Source organism: Glycine max, chromosome 3 (assembly GCF_000004515.6).
Source record: "Glycine max cultivar Williams 82 chromosome 3, Glycine_max_v4.0, whole genome shotgun sequence".
Classification (NCBI taxonomy): Eukaryota; Viridiplantae; Streptophyta; class Magnoliopsida; order Fabales; family Fabaceae; genus Glycine; species Glycine max.
Genome location: NC_016090.4, coordinates 43,605,140 through 43,627,954, shown reverse-complemented (window position 1 = coordinate 43,627,954; position 22,815 = coordinate 43,605,140). Strand labels below are relative to the sequence as shown.

At 32.5% G+C, this 22,815-nt stretch overlaps 3 protein-coding genes across 9 annotated transcripts; all 3 read left to right on the top strand.

The window, feature by feature from the left end:
• Positions 1–1,879: 1,879 nt before the first annotated feature.
• Positions 1,880–8,343, top strand: LOC100808220 (SWR1-complex protein 4). Of its 6 annotated transcripts, none has more exons than XM_014773967.3 (17): positions 1,882–2,132; positions 2,221–2,307; positions 2,401–2,466; positions 2,844–2,903; positions 3,023–3,079; positions 3,530–3,659; positions 3,792–3,859; positions 3,942–4,034; positions 4,136–4,183; positions 5,056–5,202; positions 5,438–5,569; positions 6,868–6,963; positions 7,182–7,253; positions 7,402–7,438; positions 7,538–7,572; positions 7,686–7,753; positions 7,993–8,343. In XM_014773967.3, the coding sequence occupies exons 1-16, from the start codon at positions 2,022–2,024 to the stop codon at positions 7,743–7,745; spliced, it is 1,299 nt and encodes a 432-aa protein (XP_014629453.1). In that variant the 5' UTR covers positions 1,882–2,021; the 3' UTR covers positions 7,746–7,753; positions 7,993–8,343. The 6 variants fall into 6 exon arrangements, with proteins under 6 accessions (XP_040870121.1, XP_014629453.1, XP_040870122.1 ...); XM_014773966.3 differs by having other exon boundaries at positions 1,883–2,132; positions 7,378–7,438; XM_006577114.4 differs by having other exon boundaries at positions 1,884–2,132; positions 5,459–5,569.
• A 2,419-nt stretch (positions 8,344–10,762) lies between these two features.
• On the top strand, positions 10,763–17,250 carry LOC100807687 (long chain acyl-CoA synthetase 1). 2 transcript variants are annotated; one of them, XM_006577112.3, is made up of 20 exons: positions 10,763–10,879; positions 11,734–11,896; positions 12,084–12,147; positions 12,237–12,326; positions 12,403–12,459; positions 12,576–12,624; positions 12,789–12,865; positions 12,981–13,020; positions 13,099–13,193; positions 13,927–14,094; positions 14,250–14,360; positions 14,838–14,925; positions 15,008–15,074; positions 15,196–15,271; positions 15,467–15,584; positions 15,900–16,145; positions 16,237–16,376; positions 16,464–16,646; positions 16,780–16,899; positions 17,004–17,250. In XM_006577112.3, the coding sequence occupies exons 2-20, from the start codon at positions 11,751–11,753 to the stop codon at positions 17,055–17,057; spliced, it is 1,989 nt and encodes a 662-aa protein (XP_006577175.1). In that variant the 5' UTR covers positions 10,763–10,879; positions 11,734–11,750; the 3' UTR covers positions 17,058–17,250. The 2 variants fall into 2 exon arrangements, with proteins under 2 accessions (XP_006577175.1, XP_040870120.1); XM_041014186.1 differs by having other exon boundaries at positions 10,797–11,078.
• Positions 17,251–18,211: 961 nt separating this feature from the next.
• On the top strand, positions 18,212–21,857 carry LOC100796162 (probable glycerol-3-phosphate acyltransferase 2). Its single transcript, XM_003520712.5, has 2 exons — positions 18,212–19,313; positions 20,667–21,857. Exons 1-2 carry the CDS (start codon positions 18,675–18,677, stop codon positions 21,555–21,557), a joined length of 1,530 nt encoding a protein of 509 aa, XP_003520760.1. The 5' UTR covers positions 18,212–18,674; the 3' UTR covers positions 21,558–21,857.
• The last annotated feature ends 958 nt before the right edge of the window (positions 21,858–22,815 follow it).

The window sequence follows — 22,815 nt, the reverse complement described above, 5'->3', positions numbered from 1 at the left end:
GAATCATATTCACAATTCGGTGTCATGGACTGCTCCACTCATATTTGCTTACTTGCTTTCGATTCATAGTTTTTTGGGGATACTTTACTCTTAAAATCATAAATTTTATGTTTGCTAGAACAGTACTAGTCCTAGTGATAATGTAACTTTAGACCTCTTTCATCATTTATTATTTTTTATTTAATTAATCTTGGTGTCATCACTATTTAGCTATGATTACATTCTTTAATTCATTGTTACCAACATCATAATTCTTCAATTCATTGTCTTTTAACAAAAGTGGGGACGCAGGGGACATAATCGTTGTTCATTAATTATAAGTCAAGCGGGGTAGTAATAGGCAACCCTGGAAGCTCAGGATTTGAAGGTTTAATCCGTGATTGCAATGGCACGTGGAAGCTTGGCTGCTAGGGTTATTGTGAGTGCACCACGAATATGACTAAACTGGTAGCAACTTACATATTCGTGGTGTAATCCGTGATTCTCAAATTTTTCGTTTCTGTATTTAGTCTTTCCCATCAACTTAAACTGGTAAACTTAATAAGTACTGAGTTATTATTTTACCGAAACAATGTGTAAAACTAACTGGGGTTATCATTATTGTGCCACATTTCAAATTCAAATACTTTCGTTGAAGCTATGGTAATGTGTTATGTTGTGCCCAAACGAACTTTTCTGAGAAATTAATACCGATCAAACTTCTTTTTGAGAGAATAAAATGGAACTTCAGATAAAATGATGAGTAATTTTCATAATTTACTTTATTTATTTATTTTGGAATCATAAAAAATTAAAGAATTTAAAAAATAATATTTTATCACATAATTATCACGTCAGAATATTATCATGTAATCATTTAAATCAAAATAACATGAACTAAAAATAAAATAAAAAATATAAAAAATTATTATCGATCATTTTTTTTGCGAGAGACTTAAAAAGTAAAAGTAAAAAAAAAGAGAATGAAATGTTAATTAATCCTAAAATCTCATTTAAATATATTTTGCAAAACACAATCAAGATCACAAAACATTACAAAAATTAAAATCCTATTAAAAAATCTCTTTAAAAACATAATCTTTTAACAGATGAAGGTGATCTTATTTTTAGGGAAGTAAATGATTATTAGAATTGAGTTTATCTTTTTTTTTTTAGTAATATCACCTAACCTGGTTAATTGGGTTGGATTTGATCATTAAAATTGAGTATTGTTTTAAAAAAATATGATCACTTTTTTTTTTTTTTTTACTTTTTTGACAGAAAAACTCAAAATCAATATTGCTTCAATGTTTCTCAATTCTTATAAGCCAATGGTAGTACCGAAACACACGTATAAACTATAAACAACAATCCTCAAAATACTAAAAAGTCGAAATAACAATCATAAAACAATAATTACACATTTGGTTTACAACTAATATTTAGAATTCATAAAATATTATTTATAAAATTGTTTTGCAAATCACATTTGGTATTCATAAAAATAGTTTTTTTATTAGTATTAAATAAGCAAGAGTATTTTTTGTAGAGTTTTATTTTCATAATTTATTTTCTTAAGATTAATCATTAAATATTAAGAAAATAAATAATGAAATGATAAATAACTCTAAAAGAGTTATTATTGGAATAAATGGATTCCCTCTTTTTATTATTTATTATCAAAGTTATTTATATACATATTTAACTTTCTATTTATTATTCTTTTTTTTTATTTCACTTTCTTCCTAGACAAGACATACAATAAACGTGCGAAAAAAATGTCATTAATATTTCTTATACAGAAAATGGAGAAGTAGAGATATGAATAGGGATTAATAGAAAAAGAAAAAGAAAAAAAAATAGATATGAACAAGAAAGTAATACGACGTCGTTGCATCAGTATTCTAAATTTTAATATCGGCAGTGGAGAAAGTGAGAGGGAAAACTGGAACAGGAAGAACGAACCTGTTTAATTCCCCCAAATCGGAAGTTGATCCTGAAACCCTAAATAGCCCTTAACGTTGTGTCTATGTTTTTGAATTATGGACGCGAAGGATATCCTGGGATTGCCCAAAAACTCGTTCCCATCTCTCGAGAAGAAATCTCGTCCTCCCAAAGAGTCTCAAAGAAAACCAGATGGCATTTCGCGCGAGGTACCCATCTTTATCAATTTCAACAATAACAATGTTACATTCAAGGTTTTTTCTGTGGTTACTGAATTGAATTGAATTGAATTTGTAGGTGTATGCGCTTACGGGCGGATTGGCCTCTCTCATGCCTGCAATTGAAGCCTCTCAGTTGAAGAAAAAGCCTCTTCCTCTCGAAAAAGTTTGCTTCTTCTTTTATTTTTGTTTTGGGAATACTCAATTACTCTGTTTATTTAACTTATTTAGTAATTCCACATTTTTATTTCTTTTTCAGATCACTTGGCAGTGGCTTCCTTTCACCAGTTCTGCTCGTAAAGATAATCTTCATCTTTACCATTGGGTTAGTAGCAGTCTCAGTATATTTTTAAATATTTTCTGTGGGTTAAACTATCCATTTTGTCTCTGTAGTTGTTCCCATTTTAAATTTTAGTCACTGTATGAGAAAATTGTTAGTTTTAGTGCATACGCATACTTACAAATTAAGCTCTGTTCCTTGGCATTAACACCGGAGAAAATTATCTGGTGGTATTAAACCGCTACAAAACTTTCTGGTGGTGATCAACTGCAACAGAAATTTGTCTAGGGACTAAACTTATTGTTTTCTAATATAGGGGCTAAAACTTAAATTTGAGACAAGTAAAGAGACCAAATAAATAGTTTTGCTTTATCTGTGAGTATGAGCATGTGAATAATTGTTATTTGTCTCTCGCAATTCAGGTACGAGTCATCAATGGTGTTCCTCCTACGGGGGACTATTCTTTTGCCAAGTATAATAAGGTAAATGCGAGTGTACTCTTCGTCTTCATGCATGCTCTGCATTGCTTTAATTTTTAATATGGTTTAGTTAGTATCATCTTTTTGTATGATTGAATGTTGTTTTACATGCTGTGGTGCAGTCCGTTGATGTTATCAAATACACAGATGAGGAGTATGACAAGTATTTGTCAGATCCTGTGAGTACCATGTCTAGCTTTTGAATTGGGTAATGACAGTAAGAGTAGGGTCACATTCTGAATTGTTACCTTGAGGTTTTTTGTTCAAAAGAACCTGTGTTTTGAATCAATCAATCAAATAAGCAACTATAAGGATGGGTATATGGGATCATGCACTTTTTCTTACACTGTATCATGATGATTGGTTCCAAGAACAGGAAAAAATTATTGGTATCAGTATAAACAAATGGGCAAATTTGTGATCAATTTGGAAGGATCTGTTTTTCATGTTCACGGACACTAAATTGTACTTTTCATTGTGTAAAATTGCTCACCCTTAACTGCAACTGTGTGATTCTGTGTGCTTTTCACAATTGAAAGTTGAGACATTTGACATTCTATCAGTATTTTTACATCTATCTTTATCAAGTGTTAAGTGCATTGCTCTATTCCATTATGCTTTATATGTAGACGTGGACCAAAGAGGAGACAGATCAACTATTTGACTTGTGTGAGAGATTTGATCTCCGATTTATTGTAATAGCTGATAGGTTTCCATCATCTCGGACTGTAGAGGAATTAAAGGATAGATATTATAGTGGTATGTATTTGTTCAATAAATTGTTAATGCATTATATGTTGCACAATGCACATTTTCTTTTATTCATACTTTAGTTTGATTTTATGGAGAATATATTTAATGTGATTTTTTATCTCATGGCTTGTCATGTAGTTTCCCGGGCTATATTGATTGCTAGGGCTCCATCTTCTGGAGATGTTGTGGCACATTCTATTGTTAAGGTGCCATAAAAAAAAGCTTGAATACTCCTCAGGACAATGCCAAATGGTCCTAGTAGTAACTTGTCCTTTTCTACCATTGTAGGAACCGTATAATGTTGCACAAGAAATGGAGCGAAAAAGAGCACTGTCCATGGTCCTCTCTCAAACAAGGCAACAAGAACGAAGAGATGAAGAGGTTTGGACCTATTTTTTTTAGATTAAAATGAGTAGTTTCTGCAATCAGTGTACCTTCATAGAAAATAAGGTATAGCTTCCTACTTCTGTTATTTTATGCAGGTTCTTGTTGAAGCAAAAAAAATAGCTGAAAAACGCCTACCTCCCAAGGTAATTTTTTTAAGATTGCTTTTCTATAATGCCATTACTTGTGGAGGGGATGAATTGTTTTCATGAGTCAAAATTAAGTTTCAGATTATCTAATTCTGATTTCTTGATTACTTGTGATTTCAGATTCCTACCCACTACCTTAAACTATTCTGGAATGTTCTTATGTATTTATGTATCATACAAAATTTTCCTGCTATGTATCTTTTCATTTGAGCTGGAAGGCAATTAGAGCTATGTAGTCATGACTTCATTAATTTTCTTTTTTACTGACTGTAAAATACATGCTGAAAGGGTGTCATTGAATTGCTTGTCCCCTGTTCACAATTAGCAATTTGGGGCAGCAAAATTTATGGAATATATAAAATGTATTCACTTTAAGCTGTACAAGCACCCGTGTGCCTGTCATTGTGATACCATGCTATTCGCCCATTATATGGACTGACCTAGTTGCTACCCCATCTTTAGTATCAATTGTCGACCAAGCTCTGCCTGTGGTTGTGACCCAATTCATTTATAGGGGCTTTCTTTGGGTCCCTGGGCAAATTATTTTATGCAGGCCATCAGGATTTTTGGTTGTTGCTATTAATGGAATGGGACCCAAAATATCATCACCCATACTGTCCTATATTAAAAACCATGTACTGAAGGATGCCTTTGGGGATACAGAGCATGTCCCCTCAAGTCATCCACAATCAGGTGCCAATGGAGACTAGTTGTCTAGGTCATGGGATATATGGTATTAGGGATGGGGGATAGACTTCTCTCTTTTTTTGCTCATGGTATACTCTATAAATTGACTGAGGTCTTCACCTGAGGTCAAGTTTGGAGCTGTGTGTATTGAGATAACACCCATGTTCGATTTTGTGTTTTAGGTTGCTGGACAGTCTCAGTTTGTTGCTTCTAATGCTGGTGCAGAAGCTATAGAGAGGGCTGTCCCTGGTGAAACCGTATCTCCATCAAATGTGCAACTTCCAATGGTTGCTCCAGATAATGCATCTACTCTGGCTTCTCTTCGCATGGTAAGTCATACGGAAGGTTTCCAGTGATGCATCCGGTGCCTTTTCTTCATTGACACTTTTGTTCTTAACACCTCCCAATTCCCAAACCTCAATGTCTGCCCTGCCCACAGGGAAGGTTAACACACAGATACTGATGTTTAAAAACTTGATCTTATATTGATCATAATACTTGAAATGGATATTTTTTACGAGACCATTTCAACAATTTTTTTAATGCTTATACATCTGAGCATAGTTTGACAGAGAAATATTTCAGCTTCGTGTATATTTGAGAACATATGCACTTGAGCAAATGGTGCAAGCTGGGAATGCATCAGCTGGACTTCGGACTATCAAACGGGTTGAGCAAACTTTGCAAGATCTTGGGGTTTGCCTTTATTCCCTTGAACTTTTAATGCAGTTTAGATATTTTATTTGTTTTTGTTGCTGGTGCAGTCGTTTTGTATTCACTGATCTGTAGTTTGAACAACAATTAAAGGCAAAATGTTAATGAGTGAGGCACTTGTTAAGGATTGAAAATTGGAAAATATTCAATGAAAACTAAAGCCTCTTAGGTTTCCAATCTATTAATTGTACTTTTCATTAAATACTTTCCATGTTTTTATTCCTTAACAAGTACCATCCTTAGAGAATTGATTAGTACTTCCTCTACTCTTTTTAGGAACCTTTTAGGATGCTTTGGTCCTTTTTATAAGACCTCTTTCAAATTATTTACTGCATTATTTTTTTTTACAAAAAAAAAGTCCTTAATTACTCAGCAGTTTTTCCTAGTCAATAAATAATAAATGCTGTAAATTGATTTATTGGACTCATGAATATAGGGGAAGATCACTAGTCAGAACTTCCTCTTTCATTCCCCTTGCCTTTGTATTGAATACAAAAAGTCATTACTTAAGTGGAAATACGATAATTAATTAGGTAGAAAGAGATTAAAGGAATAGGATCCCTATAATTTTAAGGGTAATTATGGGAAAATAATACCAATTTAATATCACTAACTAAATTTCTTAATTCTTGTGAAATGCAAAAAGTCATTAGTTAAGTGGAAATACGTTAATTAATTAGGTAGAAAGAGATTAAGAGAATGGGATCCCTATAATTTTAAGGGTAATTATGGAAAAATAGTACAGATTTTGACATTCAATATCACTAAATTTCTTAATTCTTGTGAAATGGTTAAAGGGGTCCTATATATAAGACCAGAGGTAGTATTTAGTAGAACCCATGTATAAAACCCTTACATTCTTCATTTCAGGAGGACTGATGATTTTGCATGCCTTATTGAACTATTAAATTGGTGTTTGGTTTCGGGAGTAGGGCTGTAAATGAGCTGTGTACTTTCAGTTTCAGTGAGCTATTTAGGCTCAGTTTGTGTCTGATTAACTAGCCTTACTATATTTTAGGAACATATAAATATACTTGAGCTTATTTAAGGTTAAAATCTGCTTGCTTTTGGCTTTGTGGAAGCTTAAATTCTCCAACAATATATATATATATATATATATATATATATATATATATATATATATATATTATCTGACCATAAATGTTTATTATGTATCGAATTATAGTATAACTATGGATTCATGAGCATTGTCCAATCCCAAAAACAATATTGACTCTGTTATGCACTTCCTTTTTAATTTGGTTTTACTGTGATTGCAGGTCAATTTGAAACCAAGGGTTCCAACGAAAGCTGTTTGTGCAGAGCATCTTGAATTAAGAAAAGAAATACTAACATGGCTTAATCTCCAGAAACAGGTATATAATGGTTGAGAGAAATGTACTTGCTACTGGGAATGTTATTAATTAATTTGTATTCTGACCAGATTTTGAGAATTTCACTTGTTAGAATGTTCATAGGGTTGTATGCCTTTCTAATGTTTATATATTATGGGAGTGGCAAGTGGCAACATCAATATTGGCTTGCTTTTCCCCAAATTGTTTGATGTAATTACTTGTTAATATATTTGTTTCAGGTGCAATATAAAGAGGCTGAAGGTTCCTCCTTTCGTGATGGGTCATATGGTGAAACACCTGGCACACCAAAGGTTAGAAATCTGGTTTTTATTTTGGTATTTCCCCCTCTATTGCTTTCATTGTTTGCCTGTGATTGTCCAAGCATTCCATTCTGGTATCCGAACCATGAATTTGTGATTTGGAAACTACTGACAGCATTTACATCGTGGTGGGGATCAGGATCGAACATTTATTCCAGATTCAATGAATTTCGGAGGTAATAGATTACTTTTGTTTTCACCTGCTACCTAATTTTCTGTAAGTGATGGGAATTTCATTTATTTGTTATTAAAACTATGCATATACCCGGTTTCAGTGGAAAGGGTAGGCAAAAAGGACCAAAAGCGCAAGGTACACTGCAAAGTGTTTGTCTAATTATTTTCTCCTTCATTGTCGATTTCCACTTACCTTTGGACTATTTTCTAATGCGTTATATTCGATCTTGAAAATTTTATTTTTTACAGGCACCTGGAGCTCCATCAGCTCATAAAAGACCTAGAAAACTAAAGGCCTCAGATCTTTAGTTTCTCAGGTGAGAGCTTAAATTTTGCGCAGATGATACACACAAAACTTTTGAAGTTCCATTTTTTTTATAATTATATATCCATCTGTACCAATTGTGTGCTTCTGTAATATAATATCAGAATATCTTTGGTTCTTCAACATCCTTATGGTACTTGTACCTTCGATTGTTGCTTGTATAGTCAACTAGACAAAAAGCTTGTTAATGCATTTTATTTACTGCATGGTGTTTTGCATGTTATCCGTCAGGTGGCAACCGGGAAAGGTGTTTCAATTCACAGAATTCTTTCAATCAAAATTATGAATGTTGTGGAAGGTGTGGCTGTGAACTCAACACCTGAAAATTCGGATTGTGGTATATCTAGTCCAACTGAAATTCGGTTCACTTCGGTCTAAAATTTTAAACTAATGCCACTCTTGGTATTCGATGTAAAAAGAAAAGTGGGATCCCTGAGATGAGTGAGATCTCCCATCTTAACCATGTCCTGAGAAGCTGGACTTTATTTCTTGTGCTGCTAAGGATTTGTAGAATTGTAGGGATTCCAGGTACAAAAGAGGCATCTTATTGGAATATGCATGTATATAAGTTTGACATGGGAATTTCGGATGACTTTGATAGCTTATGAAGATAATTTTATTGTCATTGTAAGAAAATCGTGGAATAGCACAGGAGCATAAGGAAGAAGCCAGGAGTAACTGATTGAACTTATCACCTTCCCATATCTATAACTATTAATAATGGGAATCATCCAATTTGGTGTACATATTTCATTGGATAATTTTATCATTAAACCACTTCTTAAATTTTTTTTTTCTAACTTAGAAAATTCCGACTAGTCTTATATTATTAGTTTTTTTTATTGTCATTTTTTTATTAACTGTATTTAACTTTTTTATTATTATTCAAAAAATTTAGAAAGGCACGTCCCGTAGTTTCAAATAATTTTCTTGGTTCTATATGCCCAGCGCCTTCAGTCAGCAGACATTCTGTTGCTGAAATAAAATGTGAAGAGAAACAAAATATGAGCAGAGCGATATACAATGTGAATTATGAATAAGCCCGAACTGACCTGGTGATTGCCTTGTAATTGGTGTATTTATGCTTTATTTGAATAATTCCTTTTCATAAACATTTGTGTTGTAAGAGAAAAAAATGAAAAGTTTATTTTTCTTTACTGGTTAAAAATTAACTTTTGGAGGAAATAATACGAGAGTTTTTTAAAATTAGTTAATTTGTAAGCTAATTTTAATTTATAAATTGTTCCAGAAAAGTTTATTCCGTAGGAAGTTCTTCTGTGGGTTAGCCAATGTAATGGGAGAACGGAGAAGGGTTCTGAAATTCCTCTCCAGCGCCTCGCGTTGCATTTACTTGCATTAGAGTTTAATTTGGCTATAATCCAAGAAATTGATATCAGATGATTCAGAACTGATCATAATAATAGTAAGTCTAGATATTTATTGAAGGAATAATTATAGAGAAAGGGATAAAAATGGTGAAGTTAACATTGAGAATGTCTGGAAACCTATATAACAACCATCATTTCATTTTCTATTCCATGTTCTCAATTAGAATTAGAATTAAAATTTAGATAAATAAATAACACGGACCTCAACCGTTGTCTCCCTCGGTTGGGTATCGTACTTGGCGTATGTCCTTAACGGCGTCTCCGAATTTTTCCTTCTCATGGTCATGGTGGTGGTGGAGCTAGGGCAGGTCTCGGATGCTCTTTGGAGACGGAGAGAAACGACGCCGTCTTCCACGGATAGGGTAATCGGATTCGGATGCTTCTATTTTGCTTCCGAGTAATGAAATTGGAAACTGATAATTTTTTTTAGTTGTTGACCACTGAATCTGGGTGTTGAACAACAAATTGGGGTTAGAGCTGCCATGGCCATAAATGCCGGTGGAGAAACAAACGAATACACTCAAGAGTAAAACTAGAACTTCAAGTGCCTCCTAACTCCTAAGGCTATGAGCCCAATTTTAGTATTTTATTGGGCTTTTGCGTTCCTTCTAACTAGCCCAATCCCATTTACTACTTTATTTTGACAAATACTATTTTAGTATTTTAGTTTAAAAAATTCGTATGATCTAACAACTGCTTATGATAAAATTTACTGCTCTTTGTTGTTTTCAAATGCGGTAACTGGTAGTACTAGTAGTTAAATTTTGTGGACCACGACTGGATTTGGTTTCACCATACTGAAACTTTAACACAGGTCAGTTTTTAGTTTTTTTTTCCGATGCTAAAGTTGAATAGAGATGATGGAAACCTAACAACTGCAACCTGCAAACCGTCAGCAAGTCTTGCGAGTAGGTAGCAATGAAGTCGACAACCATCTTTTCTATGCAGATATGAGTAGATTTTCCTTTTTTTTTTCTCCAACAAGAGGTTTATATATGATAAATATTACAATTTAATATTTTTTACTGCAATAATATAACAACCTAGTATTCTTAAGTAATAAATTATAAGTACACAAAATAAATAACAATTAAACTTATATTTTTATATTAGGAGTGTGTTTAATAGGGTTTTATGCTAAAATCTTAACTTATTTGGATAGTTTGAAAACTTATTTGACTTTGTATAGCTCAAATTTCCGTTGAATCAACTTCAGATTGATCTATTATTTCTTATGAAGTTGGAATCAGTAATGACTTGATATAACAGTGGATGTTTAATTCAGTGAGCAAATGTTGAAGAAATATGACATATTTGCGGTCTTAGCGTGACTTCAAGAACGACAATAGAATAAATAAATAAATAAATCAGAGATGAATTGAATTTTACGTGAAAAATAAATGAAGGAAATTAATTATAAGAAAACCAACTACCAAGAAAAAATTAAACAGTTTGTTCTTCCATCTCATTTTTTGCCCAAACTTTAGGACGAGACAAAGGCATGGACCCATGAAGAGTAATAAATGGAATTCAATATGCATGCAAATGGTTGCGCTGATTCTGTTTCAACTTTCAACTAACCCATATCAAAGCTTCAAATTTTTTTCCTATAAAAAAACTCTGAACCATGTTCATCGCCTTCATAATTCATTCCCATTGCATGTCTCACTAGTCACTTCCATGTTGCACCTTTTTGCTTCCACCTTAATTTCTCTCAATACACAAAACAGGTGACAACCGAGGACGATATGATAGATGATTTTGTGTCTTTTGTGCGCATATAATATGATAGACGATTTTGATGCCATCATAACTATTGTCATGTATTTCTTAGATGGTCAAAGACTATATCTACTTTTTCTTTTCTACTTCCACGCCCACCCCTTTTGGTTTTTCCGTGGGCTTTTGCTTTAGTGCGTGCGGCCTCAGGTTAATTTTTTAAGCCTTATAATAAATTCATTGATTATGTGAATGTGAGTTAATTCCCACTTGATTCTCCTTAAAAAAAAAAAATCCTACTTGACTTTCTCTTGGTGTCCAAAAACTATTAGAGGCGGAAAATTATCATTGCTAAGTATCCATGCTCCTTTGTTGTGACACATATTTAAGTTTATTAATCTAAAAAAAGAATTAATTTTTTTTTGATAAATAAATATTAATTATTAATTTGTTATTTTTTTATAATATTCATATGGTGAAAATTAGTTAAAACTATAAGAATCCCAAACTATCTAATAATTTTTTGTTTGCTCATGCACTATCTAATAGTAATATCTACTTTGTGTGGTAAACCACTAACATTATATCCATTGCAACATTCCTGGGTGCTTGGAACAAGGTTTCCACATACCCGTACTGTTTTGAATAAAACACGTAAAACAACTTGGTTAGGTTGCAAGTTGTTATACGCCGTGCCACATATATATCTCTCACGTCATGCTTTATATGTCACTTTTTAATTTTGGAAAACTAAGAGAAACATAAGGTTACCGTTTTTAAGCAACTTTGGAATCACCATTCATTGATTTAATTCCACTTCACAAGTATGGACTGAGTTGGTGTTCTTCTTGCATTGGTTTCATAGAGTGATAATCAAGAAGGATGAAGAGTTTTGCTGCTAAGGTTGAAGAAGGAAGAGAAGGTATAAATGGTGAACTATCTATAGGTCCGGTATATCGCAACCTTCTCTCCAAAAATCAATTTCCTCCACTGGATCCTGATTTAAGTACTGCATGGGATATTTTCAGGTATTTTCTTTCAAGTAAAACTAAAAGCTAATAGATATAGATACTATTCTATATAATGAACTTCATCCATATAATAATGTGCTGGAGTCCATCAAATTGAGCTATAGTGGTTGATTAATGAATGATAATTTTCAGAATGAGTTATGAACTTATAGAGACTTAAACTGATCTTTTTTTATGGTTGCAGCATGGCTGTTAAAAAGTATCCTAAAAACCGTATGTTGGGATGGCGTGAATTTGTTGATGCAAAGGTATTTCATGGTAATTTTATTATGTGTTCAAGATTTCAAGTACAAAAAAACAAGGGAATTTAATTATTATTATTTTTTCTTGTTTATAGATAGGACCATATGTCTGGAAGACATATAAGGAAGTTTATGATGAAGTTTTGCATATTGGTTCTGCTTTACGAGCATCTGGTGCTGAACTTGTAAGTGCTTGCAGAAGGATTTGTCTCATCATTTAAGGGAATATGCTTAATATATGTTGTGGTAATCCTGTCACAGGGTTCTAAAATAGGAATTTATGGAGCTAACTGTCCTCAATGGATCGTGGCAATGGAGGTTTGGCACTTAAGCACTCAATTCCCTATCCATTTTGTTCTTCGACTTTTCAACTTTTGTTATTTGTTCCTGATTTGAGCCTATCATAATTCACAAACACGTTTATATTGATGTAGGCTTGTTGCGCGCATAGCTTGGTTTGTGTTCCTCTATATGACACCCTTGGTAATTTTATTTTCCAATAAATTTAGTTTATTATCTCTGTTTCCTCTGTTTTTTCAGAAATTAGGAGCTATGACTACAAATGATCAAGTCAGAGTCTTTTTTTTTTTCTTCATTTTTACTTCTAACACAACACTCACTGTTCCGAATTAAAATGCCAAACGCAGGGCCAGGTGCTGTAAACTTTATCATAGATCATGGAGAGCTGGATTTTGTGTTTGTCCAAGATAGGAAGGTTATCCATGTAAGGGTCATTTTCTTGAGATAAAGCATTTTCAGTTTCGGGTGAATTTATATTTATATATCAGACACTTGAGAAACAAATAGAGGTACTTATTGGGTACATGTACTATTTTCAGCTTTTGAATCCTGATTGTAAATCTGCTCAACGACTCAAAGGTAAATTTGGCTACTTTAATGTTTCTGTACTGCAGCCTACAACAGAAGGCATTTAACTGAGTTTGGTTTTGGATACAGCGATGGTGTCCTTCACTTCATTAACAGAGGAAGAGAAAGATAAGGCCATCAGCATTGGAATTAAGCCATATTCATGGCAAGAGTTCTTGCACATGGTTGGTCTATAAGGAATTTGTCATTTTATAAATCATTCTTCTCATGCTCAATGAAAAAAAGAATTTCTCTCTTCTATAATAGCATTTTTTTGGGGGGTGAAATCTCTTCTATAATAGTTTGTTATCATTAATGATAGATACTAATATTTATAAAGCATCGGTCGTTGAAATTTGCTTGCATCAAATTCAAAGGTATTAGATAATGCTCTTTCTAGGTATGTATAATATAGGGTAACATATTCATAACCTTTATTTGTATAAAAGTGAAAGAAATAAATAAGGATCTTAAATTATAAATTATATATGAATGATTAAGATTTAATGTTATTCACCACTTAAAATATTATGTGATTTTTCTAAAAATTCACATAACTTAATTCTTTTAATCTTAATCATTCTCTTGTTAGTACAGTACAAGTGAGTGAGTGAAAAAAAAGTTTGTATTAAAGAGTGAAATAATTAAATTTAAATTATATAATTATACATAAATGGTTAAGATTAGAAATTGTTTAAGAATCAAATTACCACCTAAAGAAGTCACATAACTTTCCCGAACACATTTCTAATACTAAAAAAATTTATCGTTAGTTTTGGGATTCGAGGTTTGCTAATAGAAATACTTAATAACCTTGTGCAAAATGATGTTCTCTTTGGTAATAGAAATACTTAATTATACAGTGAAATACGCATGCTTATCTATTCGGGTCAATCTTAACTGCTTAATATCTTACAGGGAAAAGAAAATCCATCAAACATTTCGGCACCTCAGCCTAATAATATCTGCACAATAATGTATACGAGTGGAACCAGTGGAGACCCCAAGGGTGTAGTGTTGACGCATGAAAACATAGCGACTTTCGTGAGAGGAATGGATCTTTTCATGGAACAATTTGAAGATAAGGTAATCTTTTATGATGTTATTTTCCTTTACTATAGTGTATATATTTCAATACTATACGTTGAATTTTACATGTTATTCTTTGTAGTCATATATTTTCTTCATATTTTGACACTTTCCTTTCTAGCTTTCTGACATGTGTATCTTATTTTGCATAGATGACTGTAGAAGATGTGTATTTGTCCTTCCTCCCATTGGCTCATATTCTTGATCGCACGATCGAGGAGTACTTTTTCCATAAGGGGGCATCTGTTGGATACTACCATGGGGTATGTTGATGCACCCTGCAGGAATATATTGTTCTTTTGGATTTGTTTGATGATTTATAATATGAATGAGTAGAAGATACATGAGGTAGATAGATGCTAATAAAAGAGTAACAAAAGTTTGGACTAATAGACAATATAGCAAATCGAAATCAAGTAATGCTCAGAGGATAGGACAGTGATGATGGAATTATTTTTGGTTAGCTGCAATGGTATTTAGGAAAAAGAAATGTTAAAATGAGAGAGAGAGAGAGAGAGAGAGATGATTACTTAGCTTTTAAACAACAAAAGAAGTGCTGATATATTTCTCTGTTCTGTTTCATCTGTTTAATTCTGTAAATAATCTTCCGGCAATATGATTTTCCATAAACTTCTGAAACCAAATTGAAGCACCGATCCCTCAATTTTCTTGTCCTTTTGATTACGAAACATTTTATTTACTTTAAAATCTTATGAATTTTTGGAATCTCTTGCATGAAGGATCTAAATGCGTTGAGGGATGATTTAATGGAATTGAAGCCAACGTTGTTTGCAGGGGTCCCCCGAGTTTTCGAAAAAGTCCATGAAGGCAAGTTCACACATCAGCAGAAAATATATATTTTTATTTGAATTCAGTATAAAACTCATCAAAGATCATCTGTTTCTTTCAGGTATCAAAAAAGCAGTGGAAGAACTCAACCCAGTAAGGAGAAGAGTTTTTGGCATGCTCTACAAACAGTAAGTTGATATTCTATAATTATATATACTTGTGAGTATTTTTTAAGAAGGTGGAATTTGTTTATATGATTATGGATTTTCAGTTCATGTAATATTGCTATTGTCTCTGTATTTGATACAGCAAACTAGGTTGGATGAACAAAGGATATAAACATTGTAATGCATCGCCTTTAGCAGATCTGTTAGCCTTCAGAAAGGTTGTGTCTAATCTTCAAACATATATTTTAAAACTGCTATTTTCCAAATTTTAATCCCAGTCGCTTCTACAAATTAACAAGACCAATTTCCCAATTTATTCCATTTTCCTTTGTAAAACCTTGACTTGTTTTTTCACTTATGGTATAAACTTTCTCTAAATTTTCACCCTTCTCTCCCTCACCGGGGTGAGTCAGGTCAAAGCTCGGCTAGGTGGGCGTGTTCGACTAATAATATCTGGAGGTGCACCCTTGAGCTCAGAGGTGGAAGAATTCTTGCGTGTTACTTCTTGTGCCTTTGTATGCCAAGGCTATGGTAAGGAACTTTCTTCTTATACAATTCATAATTCATTAATAAAAGATAAAACAATACAGTAGGGAGTTAGGAAGAAATTATAGCATGTATAATCTGAGACTATCACGTGCCTATAGTTTCGGTCAATTTTCACGTGATACACAAGTTTTATTAACTCTTTGTCATAAATTGAAAAAACTTGACTATGTATCACATGGAAATTGATCGAGAACATGGACATATAGTGATCCTTAATCATACAATTATTTCTCAGACTTGGAACATAAAACATGCAATAGAATGAAATGCTGACATTATGGTTGGTTAATCCTGCAGGTTTAACTGAAACTTGTGGGTCAACTACTCTCGCCTATCCTGATGAAATGTGCATGCTTGGCACTGTTGGTCCTGTATCTGTATACAATGAAATGAGGCTGGAGGAGGTTCCAGAGATGGGTTACAACCCTCTTGGAAGTCCTTCATGTGGTGAGATATGTCTGAGAGGGAAAACTGTTTTTACTGGCTACTACAAAAACCCTGAGTTAACAAGGGAAGCCATAAAAGATGGATGGTTTCACACAGGTTGGTTAAACTGTATCTTTTTTTTTTTGTTTTGAATATTTACTTGTGTTTATCTGATTGTGTTGTATCATTGCCTGGTTTAATTTTTCAGGAGACATAGCTGAAGTGCAGCCTAATGGGGTTGTAAAGATTATTGACAGGAAAAAGAACCTTATAAAACTTTCTCAAGGAGAGTATATTGCTCTTGAGCATTTGGAAAATGTTTATGGAATCACTCCAATAGTTGAAGATGTAAGCATCTTCATCTACATTTTTCACTGCTTAGACTCTTGATGATATGCTTGTGATTTTCTTTTTGGTTTTAATTTCTTCTGCTAGGTGTGGGTTTATGGGAATAGCTTCAAGTCAGCTTTGGTTGCAGTAGTAGTTCCAAATGAAGAAATTACCAAGAAGTGGGCATTTTCAAATGGTCACATTGCTCCTTTCTCAAAACTGTGTTCTCTTGACCAATTGAAGAAACATGTATTGTCTGAACTCAAAGTGACTGCTGAGAGAAACAAGGTTAACATCTATGAATATGAAAATAATAGTTTAACTCAAATGAAGAAACACGTACGCTTATATTTCTAATCCCGTTTTTGGTGCTCTTATGTTTTTGTTTTTGTTTTTTCCTTTTGTCTTTACAACGAAATAGCTGAAGGGCTTTGAATATATCAAAGGGGTGATATTAGACCCGCAACCATTTGACATGGAAAGAGACTTGGTGACTTCAACAATGAAGAAGCGAAGAAATAATATGCTCAAGTATTATCAGGTAATCCAATATGATCCTTTCCTCACTCTTGCTCTCTTCAAAGTAGTAGTTAATATATATAGCAAGTCCTCACAATCACAAATTGGATGGTGACATTCTAACAGGTTGAAATAGATGACGTATACCGAAGTTTGAGTGGAGATAAGGCTAAAATTTGAGGTTCGAATAGCTTCAAACATGTATAATAATTAATACCAGTTGTTTCCGTTCCCAAACTCTTACTTATGTGGTCCTTAGTCACTGCTGTGGTTGCTTCTATTATGTAATGCGTGGCAGGTGCATCATTGTGTAGTACCTAATTGTCATGTGTATTTTCGAATGAAAAAGCAACGTGAATTCATTGACAATAAACCATTATAGACACTACGTGAATTCAACAATCTAGTAGCTACTTTATAATACATGTTAGTTCAAAGAGGTAAAGGAAATAAGGAATTGTTAAAATAAGTCTGAAAAAGAGCGGGTAAATTATATTTTGGAAATGAAAATTTTACATACTTTTAGAATTCAATTAATTTATGAAATGTTAAATGATCCGTTCATGTGTTATATAGTAATTAAATTCTGAAAGTATGTAAAATTTTCATATTTCCTAAATTTTATTTTTGAAATTTATTTTACTTGACAAATACTAATTATTTGAGGATATTATTGTTGGATAAATAATTACGCAACCAAATTACAGGATAGATAAATTAAGAGACTCAAATATTACTCAATATTATTCGTATGATGAACACCGTTTTGTGTAGTGTCGAGTTGGGCCTTCGACACTCTGGTCTCAGTGTATAGGTTGCAACTCACAAGTCACACTAGCAAGCAAGAATGAAAAGCCGTACCTATGGCGCTAGTAATAATTAAGATGGTGAACCAATGTCAAAAAGAAAAATAAAAAAAGATGATGGACCAATAATATCCTTCATATATACATTGCGTATATACTAATTTTCTGTCTACTTTTATATACCTATAGTTTTTTGGTACGGTGTTTTGTGAGAATTAAAAAATGATTAAATAATTACAATCATAAATAAATTCAGTTAGTTTTTATTTTAAAAAATGACACTCTATTCTTCCTCTTTTTTTAGTCATTGATATCAAGAACAAATAATAATTAATAATCTATCCGGTAATTCTTTTCAAAATGAACCAAACAAAAATGAAGGTAAATATGGCTGATGGTTTGGTTAAGCATGTTTTCGCTAGTTATGTTAGTTATCAGATTTTTTATTTTCCTTCCCAGTTGTGTTTATGCTGCTCTTTTTTTAAAATAGGCAAATAATTATATTTAAAAAAGCACAAGAAGTGCCGGAGGAGATAATTTTGTTTATGCTGCTCTTAGAGCTGATTTAGCTCAAGTTAGCTTCCCTAGGGGCTTCTGAGTTCTGAGACTTCTATTTCATGTAACTCAACACACAGAAAAATGTGCGCATGGAGTCATATATGTAATGACTTTTCTCCAAGAAGGAAGAAAAAATCCCATCATTAAAAATGTCCGTAAATTCTTAGTCACCAAAAAGTAAATAAACTACACTTGAGGTTAGCAAGCAAACCATCCCAACAATATGGCACTTTGGTAATAATAGCAAAAACTAAAGGTATTAATGTATTCGTACAAGTATTAATTCCCGTGGTTCCAGTATACGTATACACGGTAGGGCATTGTATATTATCTTTAACAACGCTACGTCTCAAATCATTAAGAGATAGCTAGAATATTGTTGATGAGTGCGTTTTTCTTCAAACCTCTTTTCATCTTTTGCTGATGAGAAATCATGGCTAGAAGTATTAACAATATGATCACATATTTTGCAACTCGTCAATTCAAATACCAGAGGTACCACTCTCTACTTCGTCGTTCGGATCTCAATGACCACACTCTCATCTTTGATCTAGAAGGTGCATTGTTGAAATCTTCTTCAGTGTTCCCATTTTTCATGCTCGTTGCGTTTGAAGCAGGAGGGCTATTAAGAGCCATAGTTCTGCTTTTAGTGTACCCTTTTGTTTGTTTAGTTGGTGATGAAACGGGGTTGAAGATTATGGTTATGATATGCTTCTTTGGGATCAAAGAAGAGAGTTTCAGAGTGGGAAGAACAGTTTTGCCGAAGTTCTTGTTGGAGGATGTTGGGTCAGAAATGTATGAGGTGGTGAAAAGAGGTGGCAAAAAAGTGGGGTTGAGCAAGTTGCCACGAGTGATGGTGGGAAGCTTCTTGAAGGAGTATTTGGAGATTGATTTTGTTGTGGGGAGAGAGCTGAAAGTGTTCAATGGCTTCTACGTGGGGTTGATGGAGGAGAGAAAAACCATGCATGCTAATTTGGAGCTGGTTCCTGACGGGAAAAGAAACTATTCCCACATCATTGGAATTTCAGGATTTCGTCAGGATCTGGATGATGATTACTTTTCTTTATGCAAGGTTTGTCTTTTACTCCGTTTTCAGACTCTTTTTTTTTTTGGAAAATGTAAATCTACATCCAATTTTAAGCAAAAGAGAAAAAGAAAATAGAATAGATAAAAAAAGAGAGTGAAATATGATAAATTATATGATAAAATAGAAATAGAAAAATAAAAAAATAAGGGTAAACGAAGATGAAAAAGAAAATGGATGTATATTTATAAGAATATTGTTTAAGAAAGAGTGATTAATGTTTATGCACAATTTTATTTCATTATCTAATCAGAAATTATCATTTAAATTATTAATTATTTTAAAATATTAATAAACTTATCATAATTTTTATATAATTTAATATATGATTAAATAATTGTGTAAAATATTTTACATTATATAATTTTTTTCTAAAAAAATATTATTAAAACAATTTCAATATGCGGATATGTGGTCGTATACCCAATTTAAACCTGGTTCGAGAAGTATGAGACCCTGTCCCCATCTCCAAGCCTACACACACATATATATACACTCCAATTCATAAAAGTTAAAATAATACATTTAAGTGAAAATATAATTTAACTCTTAAAATTTTGCCTTTAAGATTACTTTTTTTATAGTATTTAGATTAAAATATAATTAAAATTTTAATTTAAGATTTATTTAAAATTGTATAAAGAAATTAAAAATAAAAAAATTGCAATGATACCCCTTCACAATTTTTTTTTGAACTCGATAAAATCCATCTGGAATAATAGAGATGAGTTTTAAAATCTTAAACTCGAGCATGTTTTATCTCTTAAAGAACAAGGAATGAGAGTCAAACACTGTCCTGTTGCCATGCATATTGCTTATATGATCAAATGTTACCTTAAAATTTACCGCAAAAATTTAAAAGCAAAACCATTAATTACTTTTTTTAAAAAATTAAATTATTTTTTATTTTAATATAATTGACCAATACTCTCCATGATAAAAAAAAATATTATGTTTATTAAATTTCAAAATAATAAATAATTGAGAAATAATAGATATACACATATAACTCAGGGAAAAAAACATATATATTAAATTAAATATTTTATCAAAAAGACATTTTATTATATTATTTTATAGAAACACTAGTCATTTTCATTACTCCCCAGCAAATATGTAGATAACACTATTTAATTTAAAAGGCGTCAGGGGATATATTTGCCATTACACCCCTCTACCCGCCAAATATTTTTTGTGCTTAATTACTCCTAACGAAAGTAAGCTTTAACTATTTTAATACATCAATTCTCTATATATTTTCACTTCAGTTAATGCCGAAGCTTCATTTAGAAACTCATCTGTTGACTGTTGTTTGACTTTTATTTTTTGAACAACAATTAGGAAGTGTATATGGTAGCGGAAGCTGAGAAGAAAAATTGGAAAATCCTAGCAAGAGACAAATACCCAAAGCCACTAATATTCCATGATGGAAGATTAGCACTTAAACCCACACCACTAATGACTTTAGCCATGCTAATGTGGCTTCCTTGTGGCTTCATCCTTGCATTGATTAGGATCACAACAGCATTCTCACTTCCATACAACATCTCAACGCCCCTATTGGAATTCACTGGGCTTCATCTCACAACTTCAAGGCCCAAAGAAGATAAATTATTGCTCAAGGGGCGTCTTTATGCATGCAACCACAGAACATTACTAGACCCTCTCTATGTGTCGTTCACTTTGAGTAGAGACTTAGTGGCCGTCACATACAGTTTGAGCAGAATGTCCGAGATAATATCACCCATCAAAACGGTGCGTTTAACGAGGAACCGCGGCCAGGATGCTAAGACGATAAAAAGGTTGCTGAAACATGGTGACCTGGTTGTGTGCCCCGAAGGGACCACGTGCAGAGAGCCCTATTTATTAAGGTTCAGCCCTTTGTTTTCGGAACTGTGCGTTGAAATAATCCCTGTGGCAATTGATTGTCATGTGACAATGTTCCATGGCACAACCGCAGGAGGTCTTAAGTGCTTGGACCCATTTTTCTTCTTGATGAATCCCACACCTTCTTACTCTGTTCAGTTGCTAGAGAAAGTGTCACCTTCCATTACCGCTAGTAATGTTATCAATGACGATTATGCGAGATTTGAAGTGGCTAATCACGTGCAAACGCATATTGGGAAGGCCCTGGGTTTTGAATGCACTCAACTTAATAGAAAAGACAAGTACTTGATTCTGGCCGGTAATGAAGGTATAGTATCGACCACAAAGAGTGGTAGGAGTATATAATAAATGGAGTAGTGTTTTAATTAATGTTGCTCCTGCTTTGCCTAAATCACCGACAGTTAAATAAAGGCCCTGCTGTGATGGAAAATATATGTGGCAAATATGCCTTGGGCTTGTCATTATTTTTTCTCCATTTGTCTTCGTCCCTATATATCTTGTAATAATATAATAAAGCAACATTGATTCATGTCTTCGTGTTATAGCTAGTGTGATATGATATGATATGTATTGTTTCATTAATGAAGCGTGTCGACTCTCCAAATGCATGTGTTGTTTCCAACTTCCAAGTGTGTATGATATGATATGTAAAATCAATAAGCCCCCATGGCAGTTAGTCTCTTTAAATTCGTTATTATTTTTCCAGCAAATTTGATATCAAATTAAATGAAGTAGGGTATGCTCCATTTTTTTCCATTTCTGGCAATTGTTAGTGGAGTCATGATATATTCCTTCGTATAAGAAACAAGTTTGTGTCACTTTCTTCTTCAAATTATAAGAAATATAAATTATTTTGAATATATTAATTTTCATAAATATAAATTATTTTTAAATAAATAATGTTTATTAATGAAACGTCTATTCATCATTTAATTCAGAAAAAAAAAACAAATCTATTAATCATTTCTCACGTAAATGATTATATTTATTAACATATTAACAATATAACTTCACTTGTTAATGGAAAAGATATTTCTTGAATTACGAGTAAGATTATTTAATATATTTAATATTCAAATAATTTAATTCTTTAAATATTTATAGAATAAAATTTTAATTTATAACATTATTAATTAAAATAAATTATTTTAACCATTTTTATTGATGTTGATAAATTAGTTATATGTGTGTTCTATACTGTTGAAATTTATTCCTAAACATTATGATATGTTTTTTTTTAACATTATTTTATGTACTGTACTATGTATTATTTAATTAATATTTTATTAATGTCTGTCCAATCACAATTTATTCATTAAATTTTGAACCAAGAAGATTGATCTGAATTTAAAAACATCTCATTCAATAGAAGTTATAGTTATGCTTGTAATCATATTACTTGTCCTGGGGGTAATTTAAAAGAAATGCAAATTTAATTGCGACCCATTTAAAAATTAATGCATAATCCATGTATGCTTTTGAGTTTAATTGATTCTAGCAGCCATTGTTCGAAATTTAAAATCAATCGTGTGCATGAATGTCACATATTTCACTAGCATGTCATAAAAGTAATGTTTCGTAAACACTAAATGCTAGTTTACAT

What these genes read in the sequence shown, in the direction of transcription:
- LOC100808220 (XM_041014187.1), top strand. Translation starts at nt 2,022, where the DNA reads ATGGACGCGAAGGATATCCTGGGATTGCCCAAAAACTCGTTCCCATCT. An exon ending in AGATTCAATGAATTTCGGAG is followed by an intron (nt 7,439 to 7,537) that starts GTAATAGATTAC and finishes ACCCGGTTTCAG; the next exon opens with TGGAAAGGGTAGGCAAAAAG. An exon ending in AAAAGGACCAAAAGCGCAAG is followed by an intron (nt 7,573 to 7,685) that starts GTACACTGCAAA and finishes TATTTTTTACAG; the next exon opens with GCACCTGGAGCTCCATCAGC.
- LOC100807687 (XM_006577112.3), top strand. Translation starts at nt 11,751, where the DNA reads ATGAAGAGTTTTGCTGCTAAGGTTGAAGAAGGAAGAGAAGGTATAAAT. An exon ending in TTTGGCATGCTCTACAAACA is followed by an intron (nt 15,075 to 15,195) that starts GTAAGTTGATAT and finishes TATTTGATACAG; the next exon opens with CAAACTAGGTTGGATGAACA. An exon ending in CTTTGTATGCCAAGGCTATG is followed by an intron (nt 15,585 to 15,899) that starts GTAAGGAACTTT and finishes TTAATCCTGCAG; the next exon opens with GTTTAACTGAAACTTGTGGG.
- LOC100796162 (XM_003520712.5), top strand. Translation starts at nt 18,675, where the DNA reads ATGGCTAGAAGTATTAACAATATGATCACATATTTTGCAACTCGTCAA. An exon ending in ATTACTTTTCTTTATGCAAG is followed by an intron (nt 19,314 to 20,666) that starts GTTTGTCTTTTA and finishes AACAACAATTAG; the next exon opens with GAAGTGTATATGGTAGCGGA.